Genomic DNA, 24690 nt, shown 5'->3' on the forward strand with positions numbered 1-24690 from the left:
TTCCATCAATCCCTGTACTCTTCAGAACTTCCATCATTTGTTTATGTCTGACTCTATCAAAAGTATTCTTGTAGTCAATCAGGCATGCAAAAACATCACAGCTAACATATCTATCTATATCTACATACGTTGCAAGTTAAATGTTGGAAATATGGATTCTGAAATACCACTGTCTGTTAGCAGACTGTTGTAGCACATTGTAGTTTGAAAATTAAGAAAGAAATTATAGTGCATACGAACATGTGATATGAAGTAAAACAAAAGTCTGAATGAGGCTAGCATGGGAGCGGGCGGGCAGTGGAAATGGCGACGGCACGACACGCACCAGTCGAAGCACGCAGTCACTCAAACACACCCACCCACTACGCACTTTCTCACGGGCCGTAGTTTTCCCATCCCTGATCTGGAACAACTTAGGTCAACAATAGTCTAATAAGGATACAATATGTTCATCTTTTATAAAAATACTACTTTAAAACTTACTTAATATTCTGCAAGCAGTTTAAAGTAAATTATCAAGAAAACATTATCATATAATAGATTAGCATTTTCATGGCTGAAGAAATCTTTTGTCAAAGTAAAATGTAAAGAAATGTTAACACTGAGATGAAATCAAGAATTTCTTAAGCCAGTATAAGACTAATAATTATTATGAGATAGCCACAACACAACAGTAAATAAACAACAAAGATGAAAGTACTAGAACACCCAGATTCAATTAGGGCTGTAGTACCTAATAATTTTATACACATATAGGTATATAATATATAAGCATATAATGTATAAGCATATAATAATTATTATCTGATTTCGAATTCTCTATTCATTTGTAAAATAGCAGATCCTTTTTTCTCATGCAATTAGCAAAGAAGCTAGACTGATATACAAATAGTAAGTATGTGTTTGTAACAAGAAGTAACTAACAAAAATTTATACACTTCTTTACGTATGCAGAAAGATCAAGAAAATAGAGTATAATTTTCAGAAACTTTGAAATATGTTTTATTTGTAATTTTAAAGAATATTTGCGGGATTTCGACATTAATATTCCTTCAGCTTTTAAAATATTGAAATATTGAATCCTGAAATGCCAATTATCGGCATTGTGTAAAATCCACAACGATATTTTTCTATGACTCGTTATTATTGACTACAAAAGACGTTCAAGACAATTTAATAAAATCTTTTGAGCGACTTAAAATTGATATTAAATAAAAAATTCAGAAAAGTATATTTTATTTCTCATTAAGGCGCTTATTGATAATATCGGGATTTTTTGTCCTTTTAATCAGCTTTTTAAAAACTAAACTTAAGAAGTAGAGACCTTATATTTATATTATATAAACACTGAGACATATTTACTCTTTAATGAAAAACTTTTGAGATGTAGATGCTCTAACGACATTCCTTTGAAGCTGTAAATGATGGACTCTTAGCCGCTTATCAATATTGCATACGTAGAGCTGCTTGAATACAATATTCTGTGATTGTAGAGCTTTGTATATGAAACTTAGTTATTCATTAGATAACTTAATCGATAGTGACGTAATTCTCAATCGGCCATAACGTCAGTTACGTAGTTTTAATTAAACACGTTTATTGGACAACCTAAATATATATATATATATTTATATACATATATATATATATATATATATATATATATATATATATATATACATATATATATATACATACATATATATATATATATATATATATATATATATATATATATATATATATATATATATATATTTATATATACATCACTGAGTGCAAAATTGGTGTAAGTCATTTAAGAACGCGGTTAGGTTGTCGTTAACAGCTGCATTATTTTTTAAAGCATTTTTCTTGAATTTCCTGTTACAAATAAGTTTTAAATATTAGTTTAAATTTGATTTTATAGTAATTATGTTATCAAATTTCCACTTTGATTCAGATGATGACATAACAGGCTTGTATTATGTTCCACCAAACGAATCAATTAGTGATATAAGGTTGAATGCTCAAATAAATGAACTTTAATCGAATGAAAGCAGATATCGAGCACAGTTTATTTATTAAATCTTGCCCAAGTACTTTTGCTCCTAGAGCATCTTTAGGATCATTTCGTTAAATTGGTAACGTAACGTTTAATTGATAACGAGGTCAACATGGAAGTTAATGCTGCAATTGTTTTACTCACTTTAGAATCTTCTGTATGTGAAAAGAATGAAGATATGGTTGTCAAAAAGACAAAAAATTCTTCTCTGTAGAAAAGGAATGTCAAAAAAGCAGAAACAAATGCTGGTAAAATATTTGAACATAAATACTGCAAGTGCAATAAAAATGTTACGGTAAGGTTAGTGATGCAAGTCGAAAGATTCCCTTTGACTCGTTTTGGGCTATGGGTGACTATAAAAATTGTTATTTATGTAGCCTAGTACGAAAAATAGCAATTGCGAATAGACGAAGGTATAATGGAAGTAGAGGAATGAAGGCCTGTACACGTAAGTATTTTTTGAACCTTGAGGGCTTCAGTTACATTGTTTCTAAGCAGTATTTTTTGCAAACATTTCAAATTTCTGATTGTAGAATGACAAGAGCCTTGCAGAAAGAAAAATCTGGTAAAGTAGGGGAAGATTTAAGAAGGAAGAGTGCAAGTTCCAATAAAACTGATGAAGAGCGTGTTGGTTTTGTAACAAATCATATCAACAGTTTTTCTGCTTACAGCAGCCATTATACGAGAACTCATAATCCAAACAGAAGATACTTATATCACTGTCTTAATGTGAAAAAGATGTTTGCTTTATACAAAGAAAAATGCCTGAAAAATACAAAGAAGATGGATTGCAACCAGTCAGTAAAATCATGTACAGAAAAATTTCAACAGTGTAATAAATTTAAGTTACGCATAGACGCAGCTGACGAATTTAATAAAAAGCTTAAAAGCCAATTATGAACTACATGTAAGGAAAGCTGAAAAGGCCAAAGCTGCAATGAAAATTAATGCGTGTTTGGCTCAGTCTGATAAAAGTTATATCAGTCTGTTAATAGTTATCATGTAGTTTTGTTTGACTTACAGAAAGCATTGCCTTTCCCCAGATTGATAATATCAATTCCTTATAACAAACGAAATTTAGGTGTACATGACTTGCATACCTATAAAGCGTGGATGTATGTATGGGACGAAACCACGGCCTCTAGAGGATCCCAGGAGATTGCTTGCTGCTTAACAAAACATTTGAAATATGAGGCAGACTGTAAAAAATACACAATAGCGTTTAGCGATGCTTGCACGGGACAAAACCGTAATTATAAAGTTGCATTAACTTAATAACTTTTTTAGTATGTTTATTAGTCGTCGAAAACGTCTGAATTTCTTTAAATATTTTTTTAATTAAAACTTAACGGATGTGTAACACTCATAATTTTTTAAATTGTCATATTTCAATGCATCTAAAAAGTATACTGTGTCAAAAAATCAGCAAAACAGTTTATATAGAAAAAGAACAACTAGTAAAAATATTTATCCATACACTGGATCCTCGACGAACTGCTCTGGTTGGAGTGCGGGTCACTAGAAGCGTTAGTCCCGTGGTGTTTTCCTCTTCGGACGTGTTCAGTACTTTCGGGAGAGTCCAGGGATAAACTCTTCATCCTCAGGTTCAACTTCTGTCGGCGCGGGGAGTGGGGAGCTGCGAAAAGTCAGAAAGAAATATTAGATGAGATATGAGACTCGATTGTAAATGGAAACTACATGCAGGTCTGATTATTGAGTTTTAGGTTGGTACCTACCGCTAGTTTTTGGAAAACTATTTGTGCTAGTGTCTTTATGAATATACTGAGGCTATTAATTGTTAAAATTAATTTTTAATTGGTTTTAAATATTATTTTAACATTCTAATATATTTTATATAAAAATATTAACAATTTGGGTTTTGGATTGTAGAACATCGGTCGATAATTCTATTTTGGTACAAGATATCCAAAAAACGTATTTAAAAGAAATGTAGACAATGATATTCTCCATACTCGGAAAATATGTGGAATTCTACAGGGTGATTAATACCTACGTGGTATAGCAAACATACAATTTTTTTAACGTGGCACCCTATATATTGTTTCATATTTATATTCCTGTTCCTATTATACACCCTCTCATAATTCTTGTTCTTATAGTATTACGTTTTGTATTAATATACAGAGTATTTAACAAGTTATGACCATTTTTATTTCGAAATCCCTATGAAATCAATACCATGTATATAAAGAAGTAATGCATAAAAAATTATTTATTTTATATAATAAGGTAAACAATTTATTGTAGTTTTAAATTAAGTTTAACTGAAACCATTGACTAAAATTTGTATACAGGGTGAACTACAAAACAAAATTACGATTTTCTCATTTTTTTTTAAATCAATCACCCTATATTTTATTTTTTAGAATTATTGTATTTATAATACTCTTTCATTTTTATATAGCATTTACTATACCTGAACTCATCACTTTCCGAGATATTTTTAGTTTTCTTCAAATTTTGGAAATACATTTAAATTTTGTGAGTAGAAATAAGTATTGAGTATTGAGTGATAATATAGCAAAATTATTTTTGTTCAATAAATAACTAACAAAAAATATAAACCATAATAATATTCAATGAATGTATCAATAAATGTTATATAATGGAAATGTCATGTTTCCTTAATGAAATACAAGATTCCTAAAATTCCTACAAGATAATATGTTTTGTATAATAATATAACAGAGAAGAGAATATCGTCAAGTTATATGAACATATAAAAAACTGTTTACACGAAGCAACATTTGAAGCAATGGGATAACTACATAAAACGCAAGGTAAACAAACCATACTAGTGGGATAACAAATAGAGGAAGAAATAAAATGTAAAAGACAACTATACCAACAGTATTTAAGCTCCAAATCATTACAAGGCAAAATAAAATATAAAGAAAAACAAGCAGAAGTACGAGGAAAAATCTCTAAGAAGAAGAACGAGTCTTGGGAAAGAAACTGCCAACGAATAAATACTTATCTAGGAGGAACTAGAAGTACAAGAAGCTGGAAACTGATAAAAAAATTAGAAAAGAGAAAAGAAAAGAATAAGAAAGTAATATAGAGCATAAAACCTGAAGAATGGGAAGAATATTTCAAAGAACTTTTGGTAGAGAATAGAGTCGAATTTCAAGAACATAGAAATCAAAACCAAGATAGAATTTCAATAGTCGGCCCAGTAAAATTAACAACAGAGGAAATTAAAAATGTATGTTAACAGCTGAAGAGAAACAAAGCATCCGGACAAGGGGATATACCCGGAGAATTGTTTAAGTACGGAACGAACAAATTGGACGAATGTCTTCGACAACTATTTCAAGAATAGATAAACAAAAGTGAAATCCCTACAGAATGAAAGATATCATACCTAAGTACTATACATTAAAAGGGTGATAAAAATAATTGTGAAAATTACCGAGGAATAGCTGTAACCGGATCTATGAGTCGAATATATGGAAAGGTTTTAAAGAACCGAATCGAGAGAGAATACTTAGATTATGAAGCAGAAGAACAAGCAGGATTTCGTACGGGTCGATCCACTATTGACCACATTTTCTCCTTAACCCAGATAATAGAAAAAAAGATGGCACGGAATCAAGAGATTCATATGTTGTTCGTCGACCTACGGAAAGCCTACGACAGCTTTCCATTGAAGAAGCTGTGGCAATCAATGGAAAGCACGAATATTAATATAGAATTAATAAAAGCCGTCAAAGTGCTATACAACCTACCAATAACAAAAATAAAAGCAGGGACACAAATAACAACAGGATTTATAACATCAAAAGAATTAAAGCAAGGATGTTGTTTGTCCCCCACTTTATTTAAAATATACCTCGAAAGTGCTTTAAAAAGATGGAAACAAAAATGCAGGACAATGGGGATACCGCTCACCAACACTATGGTATATACGCTTAACTTGGCAGACGATAAGTAATAATGGCTCAAGATTATGACGATTTAAACTATATGGCATGGAAATTAATTGAAGAGTATGATATATGGGGTCTAGAAGTAAATAAAAAGAAAACCGAATACCTGTGCATTGGAGTAGAACAAAAAGATCTCACATTAGACGATAATACCACAATAAAGCACTGCTGTGACTATAAATATCTAGGTATCACTATTTCACAAAACGGAACATTAGACAAAGCCATAAGAGAGAGAAATACGTCGGGGAGAAAAGCCATCACAATGATAAAAAGCATTTTATGGGACCAATCTATCAGCAAAGAAAATAAAAAGAGGATGTATGAGACTATGCTTAATACATCAAACGAACAAGCACATATGACCTAACAACAAAACAACTTATCTGGTTCGGACACATACAAAGAATGGATGAACAACGAATACCAAAAGAAATATTAAAATAGCAACCAGAAAGAAAGAGAAAACGAGGTAGACCAAGAAAAAGTTGGAGCGAAGGAATAAATAAAGAACTGAGATAGAGGGCCGTAGAAGAAGACCTATGGAACAACCGGACTAAGTGGCGATTGGAAGTCGGAAAACGGCGGAGAACGTTATAAACCGACAAGTAGTAGTATTATAATAATATAACAATATTATTTTTATTCAATAAATAACTCACACAAAACAGAAAGCAAAACAATATACAATTCATGTAACAATTTTTAGATTGTTGTATCAACAGTATTCTAAGCTAGGAAGTTTTAATAAAACATTTCTAACTACCGATTGTGACGAGCAGTTATTAATAAGTAAGAGACCATTTGTGTCAGTTACAAATGTAAAATAGTAGACTTTAAAAAAATGACAGTTTTCATATTAATAACCGTAAACGGTGGGCTTTGAAAATGACCACTTTTCATATTATTACCTTTTTCATCGGTCTGTGTGGCTTGTCTTTATTGTTAAAAATAAATTTTTCTGTAGAAGAGTTAACAGATATGATCTGGGTATTAGGAGAAAGTTCGAGAAATTGCTTACTTGTATCCAGAATATATCACGAGCGATATCCTGAACGAAGGAAGCCACACGCAAGAGCTTTTGAAAAATTAATGGATCGTTTTGTTCGCACTAGGTCAGTTGTATATAAAAAAATTAGAGAACCAAAACTGTTCTAAGTGAAGAAAAGAAATATGATGTACTGATTCAGCACTCGTGAAATTTCACATCAACATAACATTAGTCAAATTTCGGCGGCAAAAATCCTGCGTAAACATAAACTGCATCATTAACGCATATAGCTACATCAAGAATTGGCAGTCGATGATTATCAACGCAGATTAGCTTTTTGTCAATAATCTCAGCAGCAAGTGCAAAGTGACCGATCTTTTTTTTATTATGTGCTTTTTGGAGATGAATTTATATTTCACAAAATGGAACGGTGAATCGGTATAATTTTCATTACTATGCACCAAGAAATTCCTATTTTGTTAACACTCATAGTCAAACTAGGTTGTCTATAAATGTTTGAGGTGGTATTGTTGGCGATTGTGTGATTGCCTCACATTTTTTTGACGGTCGTGGGAATGGTGCCATATATCTGGATTTTCTAAATAATCATTTGCCGATACTACTGCAAAATGTACCTATTACTATTCGACAACAAATGTGTTGTTTTGCACGACAGTGCTCCAGTTCACCACATTGCTTCTATTCACAATCATCTAAATATTAGCTTTCCCGAGAGGTGGATAGGCAGAGGAGGACCAACTGTTTGGCCACCGCGATCACCGGAAGTCTCCAACATTGATTTTTTCATGTGGAGTTATATTTTTTGTTAGTTACTCCTTGAATAAAAATAATTTTGTTATATTATCACTCAATACTCAATACTTATTTCTACTTACAAAATTGAATATATTCACGAAATGTGAAAAAAACTCTAAAACTCTAAAAAAAAATATCTCGGAAAATAATGAGTTTAGGTGTAGGGAATGTTATATAAAAATAAAAGAATATCATAAATATAATATTTCTAAAAATAAAATACAGGGTGATCCATTAAAAAAATTAAGAAAATCGTAATAACTTAACAACAATTTGGACTTACCGTAAAAAACATTATTTAAAAAAATTGGATCGTTTGTATTTAATATCGTTGGATAAAATTTTCTTATAATATTTATGTTTGCAAAATTACCCTTTCCGTCTATCAAAATCGTCATCTGACAGATCTTGAACCAAACTTTGTATGGATATAAGTTATTATCACGTAAAATTCTCATTACAGATATTTGTGGAATATCAACTTTCCTAGATATTTATCCAGTACTCAAGTGTGGATCGCTTCTAATATGACAAAAACTTACTCCTAAAGTACATTCATTTAGCAAATTCCCATCAGTAAATATGAGCACGTGTTAATATTTGCCGTCCCATTCGTCAAGAGGCTATTAACTATAATTTATTACCTTAAGCCAGCCAGATTCTCATGTTACAGATCCCAACTTGCCAGCATTTTAAATTCAAATTTTATCGTGTTGATTTTTAAGTTAATATATTGTGTTATATTTATGTTATAGTTATTGTTAAGTTATTTACTGGTCGTGTTATTTTTTAGAGTTTAGTTTAATTGTGATATAATGATTAAATTTCAAGAAATTCTTACACTAACTGTTTCAAAAGTAAATATTTTTCAAAAAAACATATGATACATAGGTCGTACATCAGTACGACCCTGTTTGGCTTACACGTGCTTCTATTGACGATTGGGAATTTGTAAAATGAATAGGGTTTAGCAGAGTTATGGGATTTCGGTTAGGGTATAATTTATTAAAGATATTACAAGATTCTTGTTCATTTTTACGCTTATTATAATATCCTAATATAACTAAAATCTCAATTGGTTCTTTTTCAGATAAATAATCTATTTTGACCTTGAATAAAGACCAACAATAATAGTTTATTGTAACGTCAAAGTTGTTATTGTTACAATAATAACCATGTTAATATATTATTTAAATTTAGGCGAGTATAATATAAATTTAGCTATAACTCTCAAATTATAGCATATAGATGATGTTTATGGTCTTAAAATCCACTTTGTTTGTAGATATATTAAAAACTTCAAGTAATATTAAAACTAAATAATTATCAAGATCTCTTTTTAATTGGTTTATTCGTAATTTGTTGTTATTATAACCAGAAACATGAAAGTTTAAATATAATCGAAAAAATAATTAGTAATTAATTACTCACTTTTCAGTTTTTTTTCTTTATTAACATATTGCACAGTTCTATCCATATTCAAAAAGACACTAACAACTCTATCATCTAAATATTTATGTGAAAAAATCAGTTCAAACATAAAACAAAACAGAAAACCAAAAATTTGTCGGGTAACTGCCACTACGGTCACTAAGGGTCATCTCTTTAATACAGACCAGCGTTTCGACTTCCAAACATTGGACAAATGTTCACAGCACTTGGTGAAGACTTCATGCTCGTTCCTGACACAAAAACATCGAAAAACAGAATGTAGGTATTCTCTACAAGACGATAATCAAACTCCCAGACATTTTATAAGCTGAAAAGCATCAAAAACTGCACAAAACTGCAATTATGATAAACCTATCTTGTGATTATTTATATGAAATTATTTGTTATTCCTGTGTTAATGAAACGTTTGATATGTAAAAAAATTTTTCTTAACCGAAAATGTTGTCTGTTCCAAAAATAGAAATTAAACACCAATAAAATTTGGGCTTCAACATATTTTTTATAAATAAGCTTCTTTTGCATTGTTTTTATGACATTACAGTGATATAATTATTAAAATTATCGGACTAAGGCCATTTTGCAGAACGTTTTTCAACAGAATATTATCTTAAAATAATCAAAATAGGGTACTTAGATGACTATTCCACTCGAGTAGAATACCACATAGTCCAGTCGACAGAAATTTAATTAAAAATCATATGAACATTGAGAGAACGTTTGATAAAACCACACTCCCAACAGCTCAACATCAGGAATGTTCCCCTGGCCGTTAGCGAATAGATATCTAGTATGCTCTCTAATAGAGCAATAAGCATAAATGTAGAAGATGTTTCTGTTAATGGCATGGTTACGAGGGGGTGTCCACAGGAAGGGATGCTATCACCTCTCCTCTGGAACATAGTTCTAGACACCCCGATTGACCAATTCAGCAGCAACGTATTCTACACAATATCGTATGCAGACAATATAACTGTCCTGCAAAGCGGTAAGTTTGAGAACACACTATGTGAGTGATTGCAAGTTGCTCTCCAACTAATAGAAACTTGGTGCAAGGAACACTTACTATCTATAAATCATAAGAAGACAAAGAAAGTCCTCTTTACCAGGAAAAGAAAAATCACGGGCTTAATACGTCCAAGGATTCTAAACTACAGTCTAAATTTTTCTGACAAGGTGAAGTACCTTGGTATTACCCTTGACAGGAAGTTAACATGGGACTCACACTTAGATAATAGACTTAGAGCATATATTGCCTATGAGCAATGTCGACGAACAGTCGGACGCATCTGGGGCCTTTCGCCCAGGGTGATCGCCTGGATCTACACTGCTGTGCACTGTTGGTACCCAAGCAATAGCTCCTAACTTACGGAGCTATTGTTACCAACAGTGCTACAGACAACAGCGATTAACAAACTAAACCAAATTCAGCGGATGGCTTGATAAAATTTAACAGGTGCCATGAAAACAACACCAACTGCTGCAATGGAGTTGATTATTGGCATCACGTCTCTAGACATATATGCCAAAGAGATGGTGCTAGTGACAATGATGCGACTGCGCTTAGCTGGTGCAAACCTTGATGTAGGAATGGGACAATTGAGAACTCGTTTCTGGCGGAGAGAGCTGGATGCGCTACCCCTGCTACAGGCAGGCTGCGACTCAATTGAACCAAAGTTTGTCTTTGATAAACCCTACAAAATCGAAACAAAACAGTACAGGGAGACAAATGTGACAAATGCCTATTGCATGTACACCGATGGCTCCAAAACGTAAGAAGGCTTAGGATGCGGGATACTCCAGATCACTGAACCTAAGAATAAAGTGGGGTATGGGCAAAAATGCCAGCGTAGTTCAGACAGAACTGGCTGGTATCTCCATAGCCGCAAAAGAGATAACCCAAAAATGTATAGCAGGGAAAACTATAATAATCTGCACAGATAGCAGACAAGCGCTACTAACCTTGAATATACCACGTGTTATATCGGGGTTAGTAATGGAGTGTCACGAGTTACTAACTCGAGCTTCGGATGGTAATACCATCATCCTGAGGTGGGTTAAAGGACATGATAGGAATAAAGGCAACCGCATTGCTGACCAATTGGCGAGGAAGGCGGGAAGCCTAAGACTCTTAGGACCTGATGACCTTTTTGGTTGGTCAACTACAACAATCGCGGAAATTGTCAAATGTCACTCCCATACGCAAACCATAAAAAGATGGGAAGAAGGACAAGGATGTAGACTTGCCAGGGTAACACTAAGTAACCTTGAAAAGTCAGCATCAAAGAAGTACTTAGGAAAGACCAGAACAAAAGCTACGCTTGACAGATAGTTTTTTAACTAGTCATTGTCAACTAAGCAAATACCTCCACACACCGGGGCTGGTAGACACACCTCTAGGTAGGAAGTCTAAACGAGAAGACGAAACTGCAGAACATGTCCTATGTGAATGTCCGGAGTTATCGTTAATACGAGAGTACGCGTTCAGCGAGTCCTGGCCCACACTGCCCACATAAGGGAGATCACCTTTCTAGAAATGGCAGGATGGACAATGAGCTTAGGACAACAGCTCCCTGGAAGGATACACAATGGGTCAATTGTGGCCTAAGTGATGTGGAACTTAACTTGCTGTCCCTACTCTACAGATGTCCCCAAAAAAGTTTATCATTCCTACTACTCAGCTTGATAGCAAAGTAGTAGAAAAATGTAGCTGAGATAATTTTCAATAAAAATATTCATTAGCACTTTTTGGAGAAGACGGTTTTGAGTGGAGTTTGTAGCTGAAGCTTTGTAGTTTCCAAAAACGGAATTTTGTAATTGAAATGAAGCAGTTTTAGATCATTTGTAATGTGAAAGTTTAAATTCAGCGTTTTTTAGGCATATTTCAAATGTCCCACATTTGTTTTCATACCTCAAAGTAAAATTGTATGCAATAGGTTTTGAAAATAGGCTCTAACAATGTAAATTCGTTCTATATAAAAAGTACTAATTAAGGATTTTTATTTAAATTTATCTTAGCTACATTTTTTATAAAACATGTTTTTTTTCTACGGCGCACAGATTCTTGGTCAATCGTTTTTACCGCCCCCTCACGAGATGAAGTTTAATGGAGAAATGGAGGGTAGGAATAGTAAACCTTTTGCATATTTTTTGGAGTCCCAAAATGGACGTTCTCAGTAAAATTCAGCTTATTGGCGACTGGAGTAACAGTCTTCTGCTAATTATGAGTTTTTGACGATATTGTCATTATATATGTCAAAAAGACTGAGAAAAAGTCTGCAACCTTGTCTCACTTTTATATTTGATATTTTTTTCGCCAGGATTCACCATTAATTTTGTATGCAATTGTCAATAATTATTTTCAGGATATTGTTTCTGCATGTAAAACTGCCTCGCAATACGATGTAAAGCTGCCTCGAAATTTATTAAGGGTATATAAATTTACAGAATTTTATGACCCATTTATATGTCCAGATATGTATTACTGCATATTTGCTCTTTTTATAATTAATTTTGTTCTTAGGTTAGAACTAGTCCGTTGTTTAGATACATTTGCATAGATTTTATATGTGATATTTAGTGAACTAATACCTCCACAGTGGCGGAGACACAGGCTAACTCCTCGATACTTGTAAAAGCCTGAACAAACTTTAATCTTTGCTCCGCATGAATATCTGCTAAGGCACTTCTGAACACTTATGTACATGACGTGTATTCTATTTGAACGATAATTGGAGTTCTTCCAATGGATGCAAATAGCTAAGCTAGAAATGTGCTCCATTACTTTCACTACAGCTATTAAACAACGACATGTTGTAAATTTCATTTTGTTTTAGATACAAATTACACGTAGTGGCTTTTTACTACAGCATCATATCAATAGGTTCTATTAAAAAATACTTTCTGTATAAAGTAAAGTATTTAACACACAATATATACATAACACTCCTAGAACGCACTCGTTCAGATTACGACACTCACTTGTTTTTCTGCTCGTGGTCGTAATTTTGTTTCTCGTCTGTAGACTCTTTCCATCTCTATTGGAGAATATAATGATATTTGCCAGACAAGTTCTTCCAATTAAACACATGTAGTATATTTGGACTTGTATTCTTACATTATAATATTATTGCATAAATATATAAATATTGCTTATCCTTATTTATTCTAAGATTTATCCACAAATCTCTAGGATACAACTTTTCGTCTCTTTCTTAACAGTTTGGACACTTTATCGACGATTTCTCGGAGCTTCTGACGCTTTGATGCTTTTGACGAGTTGAAAATGCTTCTCACACTTTCTTGGCTCTTTCCTTATGCTTTTGGTAATACCCTCTGAGGTTTTATTGTTATCCTTTTAATAAATTTGACACATTCTGGACGCTTTTACAACAATCTTCCGATTTTTCTAACGCAATTGACGATTTTTTTAAGCTTTTTGACATTTTATCTATTATTCCTAACTCTTCTGAAGCATTTTCAACTATTTCGACGCTTTTCTAGTAATTGTTCTAAATGTTTTTACGGATTTACAATGCTTCCTAGAGTCTTTCCCTATGCTTTTGACGATTGTTCAATAATTGGACAACGTCTCAGGCTTTTTCGAGACACAGAACAAATTTTGCAGAAAATCATTTGGTATGAAAGGGTACCATTTTGCAGAAAACCAGTATCGCTGCCATTATGGCCGACAATTAAACGCTGCCCCTTACCTTAGTGTACTCGCAATACTGTCGACAAATCTTCAACAAAGGCTTGCTCTGCATTTGTTACTGTTGTATCTTGCCAAACTTTGGCGAATGTATGTCCTACGTTAACCCAAGTCTCATCAAGGTAATAAATTTTTCGTTTTGCCACACCATTTTACCGAATTGAGCGTAGACAATTACGTGGCCATGATATTATTTCCTCTTTATCTGTTAAAATGATGTTATGGCGATGTTATATCTTTCCTATACTGTTGTACGGAGTTGTGTCGTGGATTTTCACAGACGCTACCTGCAATAAAATTGATTCTATACCGCACGTTACTAACCAGGACCTTTTATTAATAATGCAAAAAGGAAAAGAGTTAACCACAATATAAACAACCAAAATCGAATACCTCGGTCACATCATGAGGAACAGCGAAAGATATGGGTGTTGCTGCAATTAATTCTACTAGGAAACGACCAATTCCGAATGATCAGCTTATTGAGCCAGGTCCTAAAACTCTTCTTAAAGATAATTCACACAAGAATATACAACAGATGTGAAGGAGACATTAGCCCCACACAGTTCGGTTTCAGATAAGGATTTGGCACAAGAGAAGCACTTTATAGCTTAACTGTCCTACTTCAGAAATGCAGAGATCAACAAAAAGATGTCTTCATATGCTTTATAGATTACCAGAAAGCGTTCGATTGTGTTAATCCTTCAGAATTAGTAAGATTGCTCCAGGAACATTCGATAGATGAGAATGACCTTAAAATCATAAAGAACCTTTATATGAATCAAGTGGCATCTGTGATAGTAGGACTGGAATCTACATTATATTTCTCAATCGAAAAAGGTGTACGACATAGTTGTGTTCTGTCACCCCTCCTTTTTAATCTTTACTCTGAAACGATTTTCGATAGAGCCTTAAGTGACACTGAAGATGGAATCAAAATGAACGGACAGACTATTAGTAATCTTCGCTATGCTGATGATACAGTCATAATAGCTGATAGCCAAGAAGCGCTATAACGACTAATAGATAGAATAAATACTGAAGGAGAACGACTGGGCTTGAAGATTAATATAGACAAGACGAAGGTAATGGTGGTTAGCAGAACACGAAATATGCAATTAAAGAGTAAACAACAAGAACATCCAAAAGGTTCCCAAGTGCAGATATCTTGGTAGTTGGATAACTGAAGATTTAGATCCAGACATAGAGATACGTAGCAGGATTGAGCAAGCCAGAACAGCATTTACTAATATGAAAACCTTGCTAAGCAACAGCAGCCTTAACTTTAGCCTTTACTCCATACTGCTATATGATGTAGAAACCTGGACCATAAAGGCCAATGTTATGAACCGATCGGAAGCCTTTGAAATGTGGGTATTTAGAAGATTACTTAAAATTCCCTGGACAGATCACACAACAAATGTCGAAGCAGTAAATCGAATAGGCAGAGAACTGCTTATCTGGGTCATATATTTCTAAATTCCAAGTACCAGTTCTTAAAGCTTATTATGGAAGGGAAGATAGAAGGAAAACGGGGCATCGGAAGAAAGAAATACTCATGGCTTAAAAACATAAGGGATTGGACAAACCTCGATGCCCATGCACTCTTTAGAGCCACACAAGACCGAGAGGAGTATGCCAGAATTGTCGCCAACATCCACTAATTGAACAGAGCACCATAAAAAGAAGAAGGAAACTTAGAAGGAAAACGAGGACCAGGAAACCGAACAGTGACTAAAAAAGACTAACAGCTTTCTTTCAAGGTAATGTTTTTTTAGTCCACCATATCCTTTCCAGATAATTTTTATTTTTCATCTATGAAGGCAAATCGTCTTATTCTAACCTAGTATTTTGCCTTCCTTCAAAATAAAAAACTATGTAACAAAATGAGTACGAAAACTATCAAGACGAAGCAATCTAACCTGATAAGTTAAACATTGATTGCAAAAACTGTTCGCATGTTTTAAATAACATTTTTGCCAATTCACCATTTACTGGCTATGTAATTCGCACTAAGAGATTAAATTATACCAGATCATTTAACGTTCAACCACTCTCAACGCTCATAGGAAGAAGAAGCAAACTGAGAGTCAAAACCAAAATCAGGGTTACAAACAGCGTCAGCAAACAGGAAGAAGATTCAGATCTCTTAAAATCAAATCATACGAGATGCATTAAAAATACCGAAATACGTACCCCTAAGATACGTATACAGAGACTCAGGACAAACCAGAATCTTACGAACGCTAGACGAAAGCGCATACGATATATTTAACGGATTAAGAAATCACCCTAGCAGAATGCTAAGAGAGCTGACTAACTACAACGAAAACATCAGGACGGTACACAGAAGACCAAGACAGTAGATAGCAGGATATATGGGAGAACCCAAACGAATATTAAAGTATGTAATGGTGCATAGTCGTCAATCATAAGGATGCAGAAAGACAGGAAAATGACCAAAAAAACTCTAGCCAGAAGGTACGCTTCTTTTTTTAGGTTTTTAGGTTTTTTAGGTAATTATAAGGACAATATACAACGGGGTGTATGAGGACCGTATACACCTGAGAATGCACACCCCAATACACACATACTTTAGGATTAAGGAAAAAAGGAAAAAATTGTTGCCCAGGCACTTTATAGTCCCGAAGCACCAAAGAAGTCCACAAAAAAAATGTGTTTTTCTGTCTAAATCACTTTGGTTTCATCTAAAATTTTAATTATCACTTCTACATTCATTGTAAATTAAACTCTTTATCGTAGACCAAATATGGAGGGCCCGTTTGGCTCTCCATATACCGCATTAGCGGACTTGACCCTTAAGGCAGATCAGGTGAATAATGCTGATCTTCACGCGAAATCCGAGCACTGAGGTCATGTGCGGCATACACGGGCTTAGTGGCCGGACCCCACTCGGGTGCTCAGCCGGCGAGGAGAACAAAATTTATTTTGCCAAATCGGCGGCTGAGTGACCGAGCACACACTCTTTTCCGGGAGTCGTCAGCTCAGGCGGCGGCTCTGTGGTCGGAACACACGCTTTTTTTCTTTCTGTTTTAGGGACTCAAGTCCCGAAGTCATGATAGAGTAACTTCAATAGAGTCAGTAAAGTAAATAGGAAGAAAAGCCTAGATGTGGCTACCCCTACAGTTGAGTGGCATAACCACAGTCAATAAAAACAGAGGGTGTTCCATTACCCAGGGCACCTTAAGTAACTTTCAGATCATAAGCCTCCTCACGTAAGTCACACAATGAGGAGGGGTGGAGGAAAAGCCTGGGGGTCAGATAGGTACCACTTCGACTAGCGAAGTGTGACCGGTTTGATCTTCGGACATGTGGATCCCATTCTTATATTGGTATACACATGTTCCAAGAGGCAGGGTTGATCACTGCGTGTGTGTGTGTGTGTCAACAAAAATGTAATATGATAACAAGTATGACAAGATGCTGTTGAAATTGTGGAATTTGACAAAAGTTGACATTTTTAAAATTAGTACTTACCAATAAATCACCCTTTCCAAAAAAGTGTTAGGGATTAATAAATAAATGTACCAAAATACTTCTACTGTGTATCATTTTAAAGACTTTCAACGAAATACCAATTCTTTTTTGAGATTTTTGATAAATTATAATAATTTTAACTTATTGACAAAAATTCTAAAATTTGTCATTTGTAAAGGGATGAATTGACATACATTTTGTAATTTTAACCACGTAGAAGCTAAAAAAAATTGTTAGATAATGGTTACAGTGCCCCTTTTGATTTTCCTGGTCTAAAAATTAATATATTAATCCTCTCTTTTGGAACAACTTTTTGAATGAAGCTAAATGCAAACAAACATATTTTTTGTATACCAAACTAAGTTAATTCGAAAAAAAAATTATATAATTAAATATATATATATATATATATATATATATATATATATATATATATATATAGATATGTTCTTTACCTAAAATAGTAACGATTATCAAGTTAAAAAACTATAAAAAATGTTCAGAAAAGTTTGCTTCAAAAAGCAAAACATCTAAAATATGATGCTTTTTACGAAACTACGCTCATGTTATATTCAAAACAAACTTTTCAATATTTAATATAAAACATGTTCTGAATATTAACCTCTTCAATTCTTTACTGCCGATAGAAAAATTTTGTTTTTTATTCAACATAAAATCTGCTACATATTTTTACACGGCAGCGCTTTTTATACTCTGTCTGGAAGTTTCATTAACGTATTTACCACTCAGAAAACAGTAAACATTTATATCTAAACACCCAGCTAAAATACATACTGCTAAAAGGGGTTAAATAAAGCTGTGAATCGAGAGTGTAGTAGTTTCTGTGCTGAAGCAAACATCGACCTTTGGTAATAAATATTGTCGATGAATTTTTGTTTCAGAGTTCATAGTATTTACAGTGTTCATAGTAGATTAGGAATTGTAAAATACATACGGCTAAAAGGGGAGAAATAAAGCTGGGAATCGAGGATTTAGTAGTTTTTCTGCTGAAGCAAACATCGATAATTGGTAATAAATGTTGTCGATAAATTTTTGTTCCAGAGTTCAAAAATATTTACAGTTTTAGACTGGACAGTAAATTTAAAAGATATTAAATATATATTTACATATTTGCTATGTATATTACGTAAGTATTATTCCTTGGTTGTATTTTTTAGTACTTAAATTTTTTGCTTTTAAAATATATGTAGTTGTTTTAAATATATAAATATTCTTGTTATGTTATAATAGTATACCGGGTGATGACTCGTGAAATAAGGCACATTCAATGGGAAATTTTAAACTGTCGAATTCCTACTTCTCAAATTATTTTACATCAAAAGTCATAGGAAACTATTTGTAGAGGACTGAAACCTGTATTGAAAACAAATATTAAAATTGTTCTACGCATTAAAACATTGGAAAATTGAAGGCTAGGACTGTAGTCACACCGTTTGTCCAGTAAGGTAACTACGTTCCCTAGGAAAGAAATCGAAACTACCGACATCTGACATTTCAATCATATTTTGTTCTTAAAACGACACGTTTATTTAATAACACTAATATTATTAATTACATTTTAATATAATTAATAATACGATTAATTTTTTCGCAAATTTGCCAAAAATATCGGTTGCAGTAATTTTAAAATAAGATCTAATAAACAAAATTTAAAGCTTTACGTTAGTTTAGATTTAAACACCTAGCGTCACCTAGGAAAGAAATGTGAACTACCATTTGTCAGATCAAATAAATTAAAATTATCTGACAGATAAAATTTAAAATATTTATTTGTCAAATTAAATACTGAATAAAAAGTTATTTGGAAAATAAATTGTGTTTATTTTAGTTCGTTATTATGTTGTAGGTTATCGCGAAATCAAAAATATAACCTAAATATAGCTCTGACTGATATTCTAAAGAATGCAGTCCTAGCTCAATGCTAACAAATATATTCTTTTTTAATTTGTGTTGTATCTGTTGACATTCCTTATAGGAAAGATAGTCTCTTTCAAGAAATAATTTGGCCTGTCAATAACCCATTAATAACAGTACGGCGATTTGGATGTTATGTTAGGCAGGTTAATGAATTTGTAAATAATTTGAAAAAAAAGTAAGTAGATCCATTTACACTTCTTACTGGCTGGATCATGCATGGATTCTTCATTTCCTCCATTAAAGGTTACATCGTTAAACTTTATCAAAATAAAGTATGATCTTTGCTATGAACATAAGCTGCCAAAGAATTGATCATCTCCGCTCCGAAATTTTTTCTACAAAGTTCATAGCCCCATTTTATTGGTTTTTTGGCATATAATGCTTCATTACACTTCCACCTTTAATAATGGATAAAGTTTAAACTCATTTATTTATCATGGATTCATCAGAAGAAATTTGCTGAGATGGGAACAAAATGTTCTCGAATTTATGTAGCAAAAAAAATATAGCACTGGTTGCAGTTAATACACCTCATCAAAATTCGGTGAACCACGAGAAGGCACAGCAGAAATATCGCTTACATAAAAATGAGCCAGTAACCAACTATATTAATTGAGACTTATCAAACAAGAAATGTACGGATCCTTAGAGTCAGAGACACTTGACCAGTAGTCTTTATAACTGGGATATAGCTTTCTATCCATTACCAAGTTTACACTCAAGAAATTTTGTGTGTTTTTTTAAATTAGTCAAAACAGAATTTTTACAATAAGCAGTTTTAATTTGCTCTTCATATAGATCAGTTTGGAAGATCAAACGTTTAATAAAATCATCATTTATGAACAAGTATATTGGGTTTGATTCCAAAGCTCTTATAAATTCGTAGAGTTTGAAGGAAAGATAGGTCTGTGATTACTTGACCATATCGGAGGTGTATACACAGAAGTAATATTTTACAGCCTATAAGCCATATCCGTTGTTGCCGCTAACGGCAAATCAGACTCAGATTCTTCGCCTGAACTGCTACAAATCTCAACATCAACTATTGCAGTTTCAACCATTTCGGATTTTATAGTGAATTCTATTACAGTGGTATACTGTAAATATAATTAAAATATATAATTGAACAAAGAAAAAGAAAACAACGATATAATACACACGATAAAACATACTTGAAAAGGAGCTCAGAGAATCTGAATATGTATTCAGTGTAAAAGAAGCTGCTATAAAAGAATAACGACATATTATATTTCAAAAAGATCTTCATATTTTGTTACCAATTTTGCTCTTATTTTATAACAGATCATTCATGAAATTATCAGTATAATCTAATAGATTTTAGGAAGCTACCCCGCTATAGGCTGATCTTATACCTTACAAATTACCAGAAAAGTGTGTTAATGCTGTCATTTTAATGGTACTTTGCCTTTATCAAAAACTGAACTAATTAATGTGTCTCTACATTTATATCATAAAAGTAATTTTAAAAAGATGACAGATGATACAAATGACAATTTCTTATAGTGAATTTTTATCGATTATTTTCTCCTGTTATATTTTTAAAAAATATGTAGGCATGTTTTTCAAAATGATTCAAAAGACTTCAGCCAAACAGAAGTGCTTTTAATTGTTGGGTTACTTTCTCATTTACAATCAATCGGTGAAATTACATTAAAAAATGTCAATCTGTTTTACTAGAAAATATTATAATTTAAGCAATATTTGACTTTATAGAAGTCGCTGTATGGCTAAAGGTATCACAAAGAATCATGAGCAGCACAAAGAATATGTTTGTATTAACGGTAGCTGCCATCATGGAATGAGGACGAGAAAAAGCTGCTCAAGCTGAAGACCGTTTCATAGTCATGGCTGCAAAAAAATTTGCTGGAAAGTGATTAGTAGTCAGACTATTATAAAAATCCAATAATATCCACTTCAATCAAATCCTAAGAAGACAGAGATGGTCCTCTTTACCAGAAAAAAAAACCCCGGGCTTAATACCCCCAAGGATTCTAAACTGCTAGACACTAAATTTTTCTAACAAGGTTATGTACCTTGGTATTACCATTGACAGAAAGTTAACATAAAAGTCACACTTAGATGGTAGAGCTGAAATAGCATATATTGCCTATGAGCAATGTCGACGAATGATGGACATTGTCACGGTGACAACGATACGACTGCGCTCAGCTGATGCAAACTTTAAATGATGCAAGCTTTATCTTTGACAAACCCTACAAAATCGAAACAAGACAGCATAGGGACATAAACGTGGCAAATGCGTATTGCATATACACTGATGGCTCCAAAATGAAAGAAGCCTTAGGATGCGGGATATACTCCAGATCACCAAGCCTAAGAAAAAAGTGAATTATGGGCAACAATGCCAGCGTAGTTCAGACAGAACTGGCTAGTATCTCCATAGCCGCAAAAGAGATAACCCAAAAAGATATAACTAGGAAAATTATAATAATCTGCACATATAGCAGATAAGCGCTGATAACCTGGAATAGACCACGTGTCACATCAGGTTTAGTAATAGAGTGTCACGAGTCACTAACTCAAGCTTCGGATGGTAAAACCATCATTCTTGAGTTAAAGGACACAATTGGAATACAGGCCACCGCATTGCTGACCAATTGGCTAGGAAGGCGGTAGGCCTAAATCTCTTAGGACCTGGGGATCGTTTTAGTTGGTCAACTACAACCATCGTGGAAATTATCAAATGTCACTCCCATACGCAAACCGTAAGAAAATGGAAAAAAGGGCAAGGATGTAGACTTGCCAGGGTACCACTAAGTAACCTTGAAAAGTCAGCATCAAAGAAGTATTTGGGAATGACCAGGAATAACCTACGCTTGATTTAACTGGTCATTGGCAACTAAGCAAACACTTCCATAAACTGAGACTAGTAACACACCTCTATGCAGGAAGTGTGAACGAAAAGACGAAACTGTAGAGCATGTCGTATGTGAATGCCCGGAATTATCGTTAATACGAGAGTACGCGTTCGGCGAGTCCTGCCCCACACCTGCCCACATAAGAGAGATGTCTCCTGGCGACGTGTACACCTTCCTAGAAATAGTAGGATGAACAATGAGCTAAGGACGACAGCTCCCTGCGAGGATGCACAATGGGCCAATTGTGGCCCAAGTGCTGTGGAACTTAACTCGACCTCCCTACTCTACAGATACAGACAGATTCACTTCAAGTGTTAAGTATATATTTCTAAAAGCAAAACAGCATAAAGAAGAAGAAAGTATATGGAAAAAAAAAGTTAAAGCTAAATAAATTAAAAAATAACAGGTGACAACTTACAGATCATTCAACCAACTCACACCTCTAAACGAATTCGTAGAAAAACTTTCGATGGAGTAAAAGTCACGGTAAACTGCACTGGTGCTCTCCATAACGTTTAATACTTTGCTAAATTTTAGGTATAAAATATATATATGTGTTATTAACCCGTTGTTCACAGCTTTGCATATTTTGTTACATTGTTTTCAATAAATGGTACTCTTGCATAATATTATTTAACGTAAATTTCTTTCACCTACTTGTTTAATAATTGTTAACTTGTTTTAAAAAACACTTCGGAGTAAACTAGAACATTTTGTCAATTCAAATAGTGGTGGTTAGATTGACCATATTATGTCTGTTAGAGTGTACTGTTTGTGAGACGTCTGCGATTAAGGGTTAAAGTTAGGGTTCTGGTAAATATATTTAACTTTTTATTTTCAAATAAAAATATTTGCACTAAAAATAAAATAATTGTGGGAAACATTTTAATTTTTTTATGTACGGTTTCCAACCATTTCTAAACTTTTTACCAAACATAATTAAATTACAATCGAGATTCCTAATCATTATTAGGCTAATTTGCTTAATGTGTGTAGGATCTTTGTAACCGGTTATATTATATTTTACCTCTCAAGCACAACGGTTAAAAAGGTTCTTTTATATTGATCTAAACTCAGTATATTGTAATTCAAACGTGTAGTTGCAAGTGACCATCATGCCTAGACGTAAGTTGGATATTGATGAATTAATTGCAAATGTGCATAAATATTTTACCATGGAAAGAGACAATGGTGGACCTTCAAAGTCATTATTATGTATAAATCAAAGCGTTTGTGACGCACTCAGGATAAGTGAAAGTAAGCTAAAAACTGTAATGAAGACTATCAGAGATTTTCAAGAAGATCTTACTGTGACTGAGTATCACGAAGACAAGAAAACAATTCGTAAACATTCTAGGAGCATTGACTTCGATTTCTTCGCATTGAATTTGAAATTCGCAATATTTTGTATCCAATGCGTAAAAACAATTAACATGTCAGTTTAGATACTTTATTAGCCAAAATAAGAGAAAGACAAGTTTCTGAAATTAAGAGGACTAGCCTTTGAAAAGTGTTGAGAGATTTATATACATATAAGCGAGGTTCCTACAGCCTCTGCCGCTTCTCGCATTTCGACCGCCATCGTTTTCTGTCCATCCATTCGTCTTCGCTGATGGCTCTATCTCTCATTATGTGCCGTACATTCTCTTCCCAGACAACTGAAGGCCTTCCCCTTCTTCTTCTTTGTTGTAGTATGTAATTTAAAGCTTTCTTTGGCTATCTATCTTCATTGATTCGCTTCACGTGACCATACCACACTAGTTGTCTCGTTTCAATTCTGTCTCCACTGGAATATACAGTATTTGTCCTCTTTCTAATATCTTCATTCCTAATATGATCTTTTTTGGATACACCACTCGCTCTCCTTAGAAAATCCATTTCTACTACTTCTATTCTTTTTCTATCTTTTTTCGTGATCTGCCAAACTTCTGCCTCATAAGTCATAATAGGCTCTACCAAGGTTCGATAGATTGTCAATTTCGTTTCTTGTCTAATATCTTTAGACCATAGTAGAGAGTTTAGAATGTTTACCGCTTTTTTCCCTGCTGCGTTCTGTTTTCGATATCTCTTTTGGTAGTGCCTTCTTTAGATATTATAGATCCGAGATATTTATATTCATTACATGTTTTTGTGTTTCTAATTTCTAGCTCTGGACCTTCTTCATCATCTCCTATTTTAAGATAGTGTGTCTTTGACATATTCATATTAAGGCACCATTTTTCATATTCTTTCTTTAGTTTTCTAAACATGTAGTCCATATCTTCCTCATCATTCGCTACGACTACCTGATCATCTGTGAAAAATAAAGTTGTTAAACATTTACCATCGCCTATGTCTATTCCCATTCCGGATAAAAGAATTAAATTTTTGAGTGAATATAATAGATTTAAATC

At 33.4% G+C, this 24690-nt stretch overlaps 1 protein-coding gene across 3 annotated transcripts in view; it reads right to left on the reverse strand.

Moving 5' to 3' along the window:
- Positions 1 to 24690, reverse strand: part of Stacl (SH3 and cysteine-rich domain-containing protein) — a 707685-nt gene that overhangs the window by 22980 nt on the left and 660015 nt on the right. For all 3 annotated transcript variants that reach the window (XM_072525277.1, XM_072525271.1, XM_072525272.1), the window contains one exon: positions 3522 to 3680. In XM_072525277.1, coding sequence (XP_072381378.1) covers positions 3522 to 3680 — 159 coding nt within the window. The remainder of the gene's footprint in view (positions 1 to 3521; positions 3681 to 24690) is intronic.

The sequence above is a fragment of the Diabrotica undecimpunctata genome, chromosome 3, assembly GCF_040954645.1.
Source record: "Diabrotica undecimpunctata isolate CICGRU chromosome 3, icDiaUnde3, whole genome shotgun sequence".
NCBI classification, from domain to species: Eukaryota; Metazoa; Arthropoda; class Insecta; order Coleoptera; family Chrysomelidae; genus Diabrotica; species Diabrotica undecimpunctata.